The sequence below is a fragment of the Melospiza melodia genome, chromosome 2 (assembly GCF_035770615.1).
Source record: "Melospiza melodia melodia isolate bMelMel2 chromosome 2, bMelMel2.pri, whole genome shotgun sequence".
NCBI lineage: Eukaryota > Metazoa > Chordata > Aves > Passeriformes > Passerellidae > Melospiza > Melospiza melodia.
Window position 1 is genome coordinate 66,353,137 of NC_086195.1, and position 13,110 is coordinate 66,366,246.

Consider the following 13,110-nt stretch of genomic DNA (forward strand, 5'->3'; position numbering starts at 1 on the left):
AACATAAATGCACATTGTCACCAAGTCAAGAAAGAAATGTGCTATTGACTGGAAAATTATTTCAATGGGAACAGCCTTGGTTAAATGTCAGATTTTTTCGTGCATGTACAGGGTACAGATGCCACCATGTTGCACAAGCTGAACTCCCAGCACAAGCTTAACACCAACTACATTCCTCCGAAGAATAACTACGAAACCCAGTTTGGCATTAACCATTTTGCTGGAATTGTTTACTACGAAACAAAAGGTATGGGGCAGCTCCTAGGGCACTGCAGGGGGTGAGGGGATATTCATGGGCAGACAAGCCACTGCTGTGTTGGAGCAGGGCAGCGTGGTAGTCCTTGGTCGTGTCAATGTTTTCCTTTTCTGGCTGCAATGACTTGACCCCCAGGCTGTGCCCATGAGCTGCAGAGTTTGGTGCTGTTTCATTCATGTGTTCCTGTGACAGAATGGCAGTGCTTTGCACCACTGCATCCTCAGTCCAGTCTGAAGATGCACTTCTGTCTTCCTTCTCATGGTCTCTCTCTCTCTGCCCACTCATTACTCCCATTACCTCACCAAGAACATCCAGTAATCCAACAACCCAGAAGCTGCTTGCAGCTCATGTGCTGACCATGTTGCACTGTATCATCTATGTGTTGTCCCATTATTTCTCTAGGTTTCTTGGAGAAAAACAGGGACACGCTGCATGGAGACATCATTCAGCTGGTGCATTCCTCAAAAAACAAATTCATCAAGCAGATCTTCCAAGCAGATGTGGCAATGGTAATGCAGGCGGGAGAAGATGTTTATTCAGGAGGAGGGGTGTTCCTGGAAGGGGTGGAAGATTTGCAGAGTCATATTGCTCCGATGCTCCTTGGGGTGTTCCAAACCTGCTAGTGAGAGTCAACCATCAGGAAGTGTTAATGCAGTGTCATGGGTGCATCTACATTCATGCCCCCAGTTCACTGCATTTGGTTCATCAAATATTATTTTTTTGCTATCATGGCCCCTCAGACTTGTGTAGGGATTGGAACAATCAGGTTTGTGATTGTAGAAATCTGAGAGAAAGTAACTGTGCCTTCCAGTTAGGTCATCCAGATGTGTGTATTATAGAATGAGAAGTAAACTAACAGAGAGTAGGTTTAGATTAGGTGTTAGGAAGTTCTTACCTGTGAGGGTGGTGAGATGCTGATATAGATTGCCCAGAGAAGCTGTGGATGCCCCATCCCTCAAAGTGTTCAGGTGTTCAAGCAATCTGGCCTACTGGAAGGTGTCCCTGCCTATGGCAGGAGGGTTGGAACTAGGTGACTTTGAAGGTCCCTTCAAACCCAGACCTTTCTATGAGTCCAAGTAAAAGCCAAATACTTGTCAACCAGAGTAGAACAAAAGGACAATCTTGCTGGTCCTTAAGCACCACAAGAAGACTTGAAGGGAACAGTTGTGTTTTACTGTTACAACAGCAGAGAGAGTTATGAAAGCTGAACTTCAAAGCTCCTCTTTCCACATCCCAGTTCTCCAGGAGGTTATGTGTCTACTCCACACTCGGTGTGAGAGAAGACTGTGTGCCCTGAAGTTTCAGAGAAAGGCAGTTACTGCTGAAACCCTTTCCATCCCATTTGAACATTTATTACTGGGATACCAGCTTAAATGCTGAGATTAGTGACCATTTCACTTTAGTAACACAAATGTGCAATATTTTCTTCAAGAAGTTGGACAAGTAAATCTCTCTACTCATCCCTGCTCCCAGGATTAAAGTAGAAAGTGTTTTAAGATGTCAATCTTGCAGAATCTGAAAGCCTATACAGATCAGTCACTATGGCCAAATTCCCCAGTCTTTCCCAAGGCAAAAGTCATGGGACTGCAGAGGGTGTGGGAATAACATTTTTCAAAGCAAACACATTTTTTGACAGTCGGAGTCCCATTTCCAAATGCCAGCCAATGCCACTGATGGACCAAGGGATTTAGGGACTCTCAGGAGTGCCAATTTGTAAGTGCTGTATTCCTTTATTTGCCAAGGGAAAGAAATACTTACATTCCCAAGACATTTCTTTGAGTATGCTACATGCTGTTTTGCAAGCCTTGTTCATAAACTTCAGCCATTCAGTTTTACTCCTGATGAAATTAATGGTCATTATCCTTTTGACTTCATTTGGAATAAATGAATATTTATCAATTACTAATTAAGCTACCAATTGGCATGACACTCCTGTTGGGTTCAGAGCTATCCTCAGAAGTGGATACTCCTGTTGAAGTAGACACTAACTCCCTTAGCATCAGTGCTGCTGCTTACTTTGCTTTTGATTGCTTATTCCTTGCTGCTTTTTATTTTTGGTGTAAGCTTTGCAGTTGACCTTGGAAGTGATTTCTTTCTTCTTTGGGCAGAGCAGAGATGCACTCTGGGACATCAGTGAAAGGGTTTAAACAGTCACACAAGCTTTCTCACAGGGACCCCTACCAAAGCATCTTTAAAATATGCTGGAATTATATTAATAGCAAAGTTGGGATGTCTGCCTGGATGTTGTCTAGGATCTGAGAACTGAAACCTCTGAAAACATTGGATCCCCCTTTTTTTTTAACATAAACTGTTTGAGGTTTTTTTATAGTTTCACTAGACATCTTCAGAATCTGTCCCAAGTGGTGGTCTCTGTGCTTTGATATGTTAATGATGCCTGAGTTTCTTTTTGGAATGAGAGATTTTTAGCCTGATGTCATGGAACTGGAAGAAGAGCCAACATCATGTGCAAGCTCCTCTAGTCATGCACACTGTCGCTGTGAACCTGGAGAGCACTAATTTCCTGAACACCGCCACCAAAATTCTCAGACAAGCAGGATCCAACATGGGGCTGAGATGTTTTTGCCATTGCTTTCCACCAATGTTTATTAATGTCTGCAGCCCCTTTATTAGGACACGTGCCCCAAAAGAAGGAGCAAGTGAGCCTGGGTCACAGAAATTGACTGCATGTAGCAAAGCTCTGTGATGAAGTGTCCTTGGAATGCCTTGGAGCTGTGCATGCCTTCCCCCAGCTTCAGTGAGGCCCCATGTGTAGGAAATTTCCAGAGACACTTAGGCTTGGTCAATCAAATGTAACATCTCTTAAAGAGAGACAAGTGGCTGTTCTGCTAAGGCCTGAATCAAATCCTGAGGCATTTGCTCTACACGTTCCAAACTTTGGTCCTCAGGAGCTTATTGATGAGCTTGTAGGATTTTGTGAGTCAGGTACAAGTAAGTCCACATCTACTTTACTTTCAGTCTTTCAGATGGGGCCCTTATATTCCAGAAACTTGAGAAAGCCACAGATCAGAGAAATTTGATAACTGGCTGAGATTGTATATTTGAATGTTGTAGTAACTGTTTCGTCCCTGAAAGACCTAATACCTGTACACAATGAAACCTGTGGGGTGAACTGGGCATTTCTGAAGCACGTGGGGCTATAAAGTCTCATTTATTCATGGTCATCACAGAGAGGGTTTATCTGCATGTGTTTGCTGAACAGGAACATTGCTTTGAGTGGTGCCAGGTGAAATTATGGATTAAGTGGGAGTTGTACACTGTTCCTCTGAGGAATCAGCTGGTATGGTCTAGCAGCACTGCTTGTTCAAGGAACAGGTAGAAGGAGCAGTGGAGGATGGAACCCTGTAAAGTGAAAAACAAATGGGAAACTGGGGGGCGGGGTGTCTTTCCCCTTGGCAAACGTTTAAATTCTATCAAAAATACCTGATTTGGGGATTAAAATTAGGGAGGAAGAGCGAGATTTCTTTACAGTTTTTGTGGTTTGTTCCTGGCACCTTGCCGGCCACTGTATATTGAGAGCAGAGATGTGTGAGGTAGAAGAGTGGGAATGGCTGAAATTGGATAGATAGTGAGGTTAAAAAATATATAAAGTTTGTTTCCAAGAAGCAAGAGCTGAACACTGGCAGTTACCTCAGAGAAGTGAACATCAAGACGAAGGAAAAAATCCAGGAGGGGGTCATACAAAACTCTAAGAATTAATGCATTTTGTTCATGAGATATATAACAACTGGACTTCCAAGACTAAAAATGTCAGGCTCCCATTTCAGTTATTCCTTCTTTTCACTATTTGCTCTTCTCTGTCTCTGTTTTGTGTTTTGTTTTGTTTTTTTACCTGTGCTTCGTGTAGTTTCTCTGTGGCTATGCATCCAGCACATTTGGCCAGTCGCCCACACCCACACCAAAGGTAAACTGAATACATGAGTTCCTCTTTTGTATACTCGCCTCTCCTTGGCAAGGATTGTGCTTTACTCCTGTTGGTTTATTCCTCTTCCTGCACTATCTATAGAGGATCCATTTCAAGTGACCAATGTGTTGGAGAGCATTTTTACAGCTTGTTGAATAGGTACAGGGGTATGAGTGTGTCACTTAATTCTAGGATGCAACTCAGAAGAACTTTGTAGTGATGGGAATTTGGTTTGGATAAAATCAGAACCAGGCTCAGCCAAGGTTTTGAGGATTTTTTCCTGATATTTGAATCATTCTAAATAACTTCAGATGGATCATCTGGAATTTGGCTGTTGTTTACCGTGGTGCCACCATTGGCTGCAGTGGGACATTATTCCTCCAAACAACTGCAAATCTCACCCTATGTTACACTTTTTGAGGCAAGACAGCTCACATGCAGAGACCCCTGGATTGTATTTCTGGGTTGTTAGGAAATTATTATGCTATTATTTTTGGAGGTGGAAGCATTTTCTTTTTCAGGGGGGACCTCAGATCCAAGCCTTCAAAGACAAGATAATATGAAATTTTGTTGTGATCATCAAAACAGCCTTTTAGCACCTCTTTTACGTCTTTTCTGTTGCATCTCAACTGCTGACTGGTTCTGATAACTTCCAAACCTTGCTTGCTAGTTATTTGGCCATAAGGTAATATTGTATGCTAAAAAATTTATGATATAAGCTTTGTGACTGCTCACATTTCCTCAGCCCCTTGATAACCAGAGGATTAGCCTACTTTTCAAAATTCAGCTCTTTGCATGGGGCTGAATTTCATCCCTTTTTACTTCTGCAGTATCTTGGATGTTTGGATTTGGAATTCCAATGAGGAGGATCTGACCCAAAATGACTGAAAGACATTAATTCCAGAGGTGGACTCCTTCCCCTCTGTATCATGGTGAAAATTGTTTCAATTGGAACATATCACTGGGCCTTGCTCTACAGTTGTACCAAAAATAATAGTCTTTCCTGAGTTAGGATACAAGAGAGCTGGAGAGGGCCTTGAGGCCTTGAGTGATTGGACAAGGAGAATGGCTTTAAAGTGAAAAAGAAAATGTTTACTTGAGGTATTAGGAAGAATTTCTTTCCTGTGAGGGTGGTGAGGCACTGGCACAGGTTGCCCAGAGAAGCTGTGGATGCCCCATCCCTGGAAGTGTTCTAGGCCAGGCTGGATGGGGCTCTGAGAAACCTGGTCTAATGGATGGTGTCCCTGCCCATGGCACTGGGGTTGGAACTAAATGAACTTTAAGATCCCTTCCAACCCAAACAATTAATAATTCTGTGATTCTATGGTGGGATTCAATCCAGGAGACAAATGTGCAAAATCTGTCAGAAATGTTTAGACCAGTTTTTTCCTCAGAAGATCTCAACAGGTGATACAGGGAAATGGGAGTTTTGTTGTTGTCATAGTTGATCTTACAACTAAACTTTGTGGTTTGTAGGTTTTCTAATGAATAATAATAGTTCATATTTGTTAGACACTGAAGTAAAGGTGGAACAGCCAAGATAAAAATGATTTTTCATATATATATATACACACACATATGTGTATATATATATATATGCATCTCAATAAGCTTGTAGTTCAAAACAGTGATACTTGGCACTGTTATGTAGCCCAAGTCACCATTGCATTGGAAGGCACTTTCCAGACTGCACAGCCTTTAGGAGGAAGACTCTCTTCACTATATGATGCTGCAGAATGAGGTGGCCTCAGCTTTCAGTGGTCACCTGAAGGTCACTCCAGTGATATTTCATATAAAAATATTACAAAGAAAAGCATCATTTTGCCCAGAGACTGCATGTCACATTGGCATGGCTCAGTTTAGTGACCATACAATCCTAAAGAGATGGGAGGATGGTCCTTTGTCCAGAACCTTTCCCCAGAGTATTGCTGGTGGCACATGCTTCACCCTCCTTCCCTAGATGTCCTCAAGCATTTCATCTTTCTGCATTTCCACTGAAGCAGGCTGCCATCTCCTGATGTGTTTCTGCTGCACCTGCAGCCTTGTCATTCAAGGAGGAGAAGGTGCAAAGAGACAGAAGGAATAACCCCTACCATTTCTGGCTCAGTGACATTTCTCCTTGTAGTTTCTCCTTGCCTTTTGTCTTGGTGTCGCTGCAAACAGCCATGTATGTGTTTGCACTTCCAAAGTTCAGACTGCCTTGAGATGGCAGAAAGAAGCGGAATTGAAGCATGTCTGGATGTCATGCTGGTCTGCACATCATTCTAAACTCTCTTCTGCATGCTCCTTTTCTGTAAATGATCTATTTCTCTTCTTTTTCTTGTTTTGCTCGTCTTTTTTTGAGTGTTTTCCTCCTTTGATGCTAAGTACAGGCTGAGTGCTGCAGTCTGGGGTACAACACCTGTGAATCCTGCTCATCTTTCCCCATTTTACGCAGGTCTCACCCTCCCTTCTACTGGGCTTTGTATGAACACAAGTGAAGAGAGTCTGAGTCCCAAAGATGTTACAGTCTCAGAATTTGAAAGCTAGGAAGTGTCTGGCCAGGGAAAAGCAGTATCAACCCTTTCTCCATCAGTCTATGGGGACTGGGTCTAGCTTTAGCTTAAAAAGTGCTTCTCCTCTGCAGTAAATCCTGTATTATCAGTGCCTTGCTAGGCTGTGTTGAGAGGCTGCTCCACTCCTTTTTTTTTTTTTTTAAGTCATTTTGTTGAAGGGTTATTTTGTTGAAGTAAGGGAAGAGGTGTGATTCTCTCCAAGCTGATGTTGAGGTGAGGCAGAAGAAACCACAATTGAGTGGTGTCACCCATCCCTGAAGGATGAGGCTGATGCAAAACACTTGTCAGGTTATTTATTGTACATCTGAGAGCCTGAAAAGTGCCCATGGGGTGGTGCCCACCATTGAGAGGGGTCTGTGCACAATTGTCAGGCCCTGAAATGTCGTCCCTGAATGGGATGATGTGGTCTTGACAAGGGGAGCCCAGACTGCTCTGACTATTTGGACAGGAAGACAAGCTGCTCTCTGGTCACTGTCCCTTCCTTCCAACCCGTCCCAGCAAAAAGCCCTCAGATGTAAGGATGGAGATGGCACCACTGCTTTTTTGCCAGATCTGGATGCATGCAGGAAAGAAATGCAAGGCACCAGCAAGCTGGAGAGGCATTTCTTGCTGTCTGGGAGCAAACCACTCGTGCATTCCCTTGTAGACCCTTGTATAAAGTTTTGCTCCCTTCCTAACACCATGGCTTAAAAATGATCTCTCCCAGACAAGCCCAAACTGACTAAAATTTGGCTAACATGCAGTTGTTTCAGACTGCCAGCCCTGCTCCTGCATCTGCTGCTGCTTCCAACCCCTGTGGCTATCCTTCCCCACCTCACAGAGGTGACCTCATGTGCATAATTAGCAATGTGATGAGAAAACATTCATCAAAGCCTTTCAAACCAGGATTCTTGCTGAAACAGCCTTTTCCTCAGAAAATCTGCAACCAAATAGGAGCATCAGACTCTCCAGTGCTCTGCAGGTAGCAGCTGTATCCATTAATTACCCCAGATTTGTTAACAGTTTGTCCTTCTGGGGAGGATTTTGCTGGGAGAGATCGCTGGTAGCCCCCCATGCTGTTCTTGGCAAGCAGGCCAGGTTTTTGTGGTGTTTGCATGAGCTGGGTTTTCTCTTGTTGGAATTCCATGACGACTTTGTGCTTGTCTTGATTGGGTTTGTCTCAACATCACATCGAGCCTGAGCTGTGTAAACTCTCTGTTCGTGGCAAAGGGGTTGGACTAGAGGGAATGTGTAATCCCTTCTGATCCAAACTATTCTGTGATTCTATGGAATTCCTCAGTTTTGGGGGGTAAGAATGTTAAAGGTTATTAGTGATGTGTGGTGAAGCACATGTAAAAATTTTAGCAAAAGTAGAAATAAACACAGTAACAGAAATGTGCAGATAAACACTGCAAAACATGGCAGCAAGGCCAGTGCAGATGAGGATTTTGTGACTCCGCACATGGCTTGACCACGTGCAAATAAGAGGATATTTGAAAGAAAAACGCATTAAAATCCTGCTGGAATTCTCCCTTTGGGAATTCTCTAGCCATCAGGTCATGTCAGAGGTCATGTTACATGCTCAGCCTGTCTTTAGTTAAAAGGGAGTTACCTCCTGGTGCCAAACTCTTCTTGCAGCCCTCCAGCATTACCTGCTGCCCCACAAAGGCTCCCTGAGCACCAGATCCCACTAGACACACAGCACCACTGTGACCGATGTGTAATGAGCTCAGGTAATAGTTTCTGGCACATGAAATGAGCTAGGGATTTGATTTGGAGGTGGTTTAACAAGGTTTTCCCAAAACAGGGAGAAGGGACTATTAAGGGAAACATACACAGTCTCATTTAGAAACACTTGCCCCAAAACAGAGATTGGATTATTAATTTGACCAGGGAAGCTGAACCAAGAAAAATACTCCAAATCTTCTTGATCTCCCTAAATACTCACCTCATTTAGTCTAGTTAATATTCTTCTCCAAAAGCAACTCAAATCTGTGGTAGTACAGGCTGAGGAATCTCAGCAGAAGTTTCTGGAACTGTTGCAGAGTCACCCTGCAACAAGCATTCTCCTGGGTTATTTTTTACCCTAAATGAGTCTCTGGTTCTTGTTCCAGGGAGCAGGAGGAGCCCTGCCTGACACGAGGACCCATGACAGAGGATTTGGCATGCCCATGCTGCAATGCATGGGGACAGGGAAGCCCACACTGCTCCTGAGAGCATCCCCGGGCAGGTGCACTGCCCCAGGCTGTAATACAGAGAATTTTGATGGCCCAGAAGAGCCTGTTTGCTCCTATAGGCAGATCTTCCTCTTGGCTCTGCACAGGGAAGATGGGTTTTCCAGTCACACAGGGAGGTTCAAGCAGGAGAAATTAAACCATGGCACTTTTCCTGCCTGCACAGAGCCATATGGAGTAGGCTGCCGGTGCCCGGCCATTGCAAGTTCACGGGCTCTGCCCTTCCCCTCTCCTGCCACAACTTTCAGCCACCTCTGGCCCCGCTCCCCCTCCAGCCCTGGCTGTTGCAGGAGGTTCCTGGGGACGTGGCCAGAGGGGAAAGCCAGTGTTATCCTTTCATTTCCTGAGTGCGCTGCTGCGCTGCGGTTTTGCAGGGAGCGGAGACGAGGAAGCGCTCGCCGACGCTCAGCAGCCAGTTCAAGCGCTCCCTGGAGCTGTTGATGAGGACTCTCAGCGTGTGCCAGCCCTTTTTTGTCCGCTGCATCAAGCCCAATGAGTACAAGAAGCCCATGGTAAGTCCTGCTTTTCTCTCCTGGTTGCTTTTTGTATGGGACTGCCCGTGGAGTCATTCTGCCCTGCAGTTACTGGCAAAACTCCTGTGGGCATCAGTGGAGTCAGGATTGAGCCTGCATGCTTGGAAAAGCAACCCACAGCCTGCTATGCAAGCAACAGAGTCACTAAAGGGCTGGAAAAATCAGGCACTTGCTTTGCAGTCCAACAGCACCCCAAAACGTTTTGCAGGGCATAAAGGCTGACCCTGCCTTTCTTCTCAAGGACAATCTCAAGGAATTCACCCTGCAGACCCTTATCCTATAGGAAATTCCTCTCCATTTCCATAGGGGATAGGCTCCTTCCTGCCAGAGACTTCAGCTGAGCCATGGGTTTAGTTATGTGGCAGAGTTCAGTGCTTTCTAAAAATCATCTTCCCATGGGTGTTTTCCTAAAAATCTTTGCTCACAATGGATCTCCCTTATTTTAAATCCTGTTTGGTCATTCCCACTGCCTATTTTTTTTTCTTCACCAATTACAAAAGCATGGTTCTAAAAGCAGAGGAAAAAGGGCAAAATAGCACAGAGGAAACATGAGAGGAGTTATCTTGCTCCAGTTCACAGTGATTTGCTTCAAAAGCAATGAACATTATGGGGGTAAACTTTTGGGAGCAAATAAGAAGGAGGGAGAGGGATCTCAACCACCCTGACCACGAACTGCTCATGGAAGGGCTCTCCGAGTTTTGCAGCAGAAGGCAGGTGATAAGGTGGGTGCTGCACACTTTGATGTACTCCCCACACCTTGCAGGATCAGACACTGATGCTGTGAGCAATCACTGTTTCCTGCCTGCCAAACTTAATTGTGGTACTGTTTGGAAATGAAGAACTTTATTTAATAAATAATCTAGCCAGGGCTGGAGCTTCATCTAAAGTCAATGTCTGTTAGCAAAGCTCAGCTGAGTGCAGAAAAGTATAAAATCCTGAATTTCAGGGCTGTTATCTACAAGCAGTGTTTGTTTGAAACTTACTTTTGCTGTTCAGAGAACCTAATAGGATGTAGAGCAAAAGGTCTGGTGGTCTCTCAGACCATTTCACTGTGCTCTTATCCTGGTTTTGGTGAGAGTAAAAACCAGTTAATGGAATATTCTTGGTAAATGTTTAACAATATGTCTGATGTGTGATTATCATCTGAGCAGAGATTAGAACAAGACCTTCTTTTTGGACATAGGCAATGATGAGAAATAGGTGTACATCCTGAACTGATGTTAGCAAATCATTCTATATGCCCTGATTATGAACTGTTTTTACACCTGGGTGTCTGGAATTCAGTCTGGTATTTTGACTTCTGCATAGGAAGTCTGTATTTCATCAGGTCTTACAAGTACTAAGCCAGAAGTCTCTGTTCAAACTATTTGTCTACAAAACTTTCAGTGAGACAGGAAAACAGTTTGAGGTTTGATAGAATCAGACAAAGAGAAATTAATCTCCCCATGAAACAAATAAGTGGGTGAGCTAACACTAAACCAGAGACTGCAGTGTGACATGAAATGTGATTTCTTGCTAAATTTAATTGTGGCCTTGGCTTAATAATCCAAAGGAAAAGCAATCCCAGATAAAGGCACACAGAGCTGTGCAGGGTGACTGCAAAAGAGAACATTGTCTGAGAGATCATTTTCTGTCCCTGCCTTTGAAGGAAAACGTACTGATAGTGATAGGAAATGGCATGGCGGAAGTGAAAGGTCAGTGGAAAGTCCTGGCTGTTTGTTACTTTATGTTATTCTAAAACTTTTACTTCCTTCTGAAATGTGCTTTAGGGGGGAAAAAAATTGTTTGTATTGAGATCCTGGCTGATGTTCTCTGGGTCCATATATCATACCATGCTGCTGCTTCTGAGTATTGTTCTGGTTAGTCCAAGAAAAAGGCGTGGGATGAATTAGATAACAAAACCATGCAAAGAAAATCAAAAATGTCTCCAGCAGCCTGTGCCTCATCAGGCCCATGTGGAGCACAGCACGGTTGCCCATAAGTGCAATGAACTAGCCCTGAAAGATTTGTACTCAAACCCCTGGTGATTTGATTTGGTGTCCTGTAACCCCCGCAGCTGTTTGACCGGGAGCTGTGCGTCCGTCAGCTGCGGTACTCAGGGATGATGGAGACCATCCGCATCCGCCGGGCGGGGTACCCCATCCGCTACACCTTCGTGGAGTTCGTGGACCGCTACCGGGTGCTCATGCCGGGGGTGAAGCCAGCCTACAAGCAGGTGAGAGTCCTCCTTCACAGGCAGTGAGCACTCTCTGCCGGGCAATCTCCAGAGATATTTATGGGGTGTGCCTCCTCTCCAAAATCAACTATGCAACATATGATCCCCCAGTGTCACAGTGGTGCTCTGGGCTTTCCAAGTGAAGAAAAATGGTTACAGGGCTGGCAGGGACAGGTACCGTATTCAGGCTGTCTCGCTCATCTTAAACAAAGTGACAGTAAAGCCATAAAAAGCTCATTAGCAGAAAACTGCAGGATTTGGGACCAGAAGAGGTTTACACTGGGCCTGGGAGGAGCAGTGGATGAGTCTGGTCCTGGTGAATCCCAGCTCCTTTTCTGTCAGGGTGACCTGCGTGGGACCTGCCAGCGCATTGCTGAAGCAGTGCTGGGGAAGCATGATGACTGGCAGATTGGCAAGACAAAGATATTTCTAAAGGTGGGTGGTTCTCCACATTCCCTCTTGGGATCCATCTTGGATCCTTGCCTCTGGAGGTGTCTCCTACCATTTCCTTTCCATCACAAGACATACCGCTTTTCCATGGTCTCTGGGCTGGCATGTCAGTGGGTAGACCTTGGCTTAAGGCAGAACATTTGGGGCCGGTTTAGGAGCAGCAGGCAGGAGGAGGTGGTGACATGGTGCCAGCTCTGATGCATTCACAAATCCATACCGACACAAAAGTGATCACATCCAGTGCACAGCCTTTTCCCTCCTGGGCTGAGTGGTTCAGCTACCTCTCCTGCCTTCACCCAAAAGGCACAGCAGCAGGAGGGATACCCATGCAGAGCCCTGCAGCGAGAGGGACATGAGCACAACAGATTCATTTTTCTTCTGCACATCCTTGCGCAACCCAAGATGTGCCTACAGTCTCCTTTTCTGCATCAGTCCAGCTGACGCAGAGCAGTCCAACACTGCAGGTCCCCTGCAGCCCCTTACACACTCATCTTTTCTTACAAACCCATTCCTCTGCTGTTCTTGGAAGGCGAGGCTTCTCTTCAGCAAAAATCACAGTGATAAACCGTGATTGCTTACACCTAAATTCACCCCCAAATCCCACTGCCAGAACAAACACCCCCATCTCTTCCCCAGAACTTGTTGGCACTAGTTGCTCTTTCCAGAGCCTGTTATCAAGATTTCACAGCTGTCAGGGCAGGAAACAGAGAAATTGGGAGGCCCTGAGGGGCCACAGGAGGTCGAGCAGAGCAGGAAACATGTGGAACTGCCTCTGCTGCACGCAGTGTGGCATGGCTCAGCTTGCCATGCCTGGGAAAGAAAGCTGCATCACACACAACATGGGAGGAATCAGAATAAAGCTTGGATTGGTGTATCTGAAAGCCTCAGGGCAAAGGAAATTCAGTGTTTTGAAGAGCTTTTTTTTCCTTAGGTTAGGGAAGCATTGCAGTCTTGGCTGGAAGAAGT

At 45.0% G+C, this 13,110-nt stretch overlaps 1 protein-coding gene across 1 annotated transcript in view; it reads left to right on the forward strand.

Moving 5' to 3' along the window:
• Positions 1–13,110, forward strand: part of MYO7A (myosin VIIA) — a 63,702-nt gene that overhangs the window by 20,045 nt on the left and 30,547 nt on the right. The window contains exons 14-19 of the mRNA XM_063148691.1: positions 112–247; positions 659–765; positions 4,122–4,178; positions 9,321–9,458; positions 11,536–11,694; positions 12,037–12,129. Of these exons, the coding sequence (XP_063004761.1) occupies positions 112–247; positions 659–765; positions 4,122–4,178; positions 9,321–9,458; positions 11,536–11,694; positions 12,037–12,129 (690 nt within the window). The remainder of the gene's footprint in view (positions 1–111; positions 248–658; positions 766–4,121; positions 4,179–9,320; positions 9,459–11,535; positions 11,695–12,036; positions 12,130–13,110) is intronic.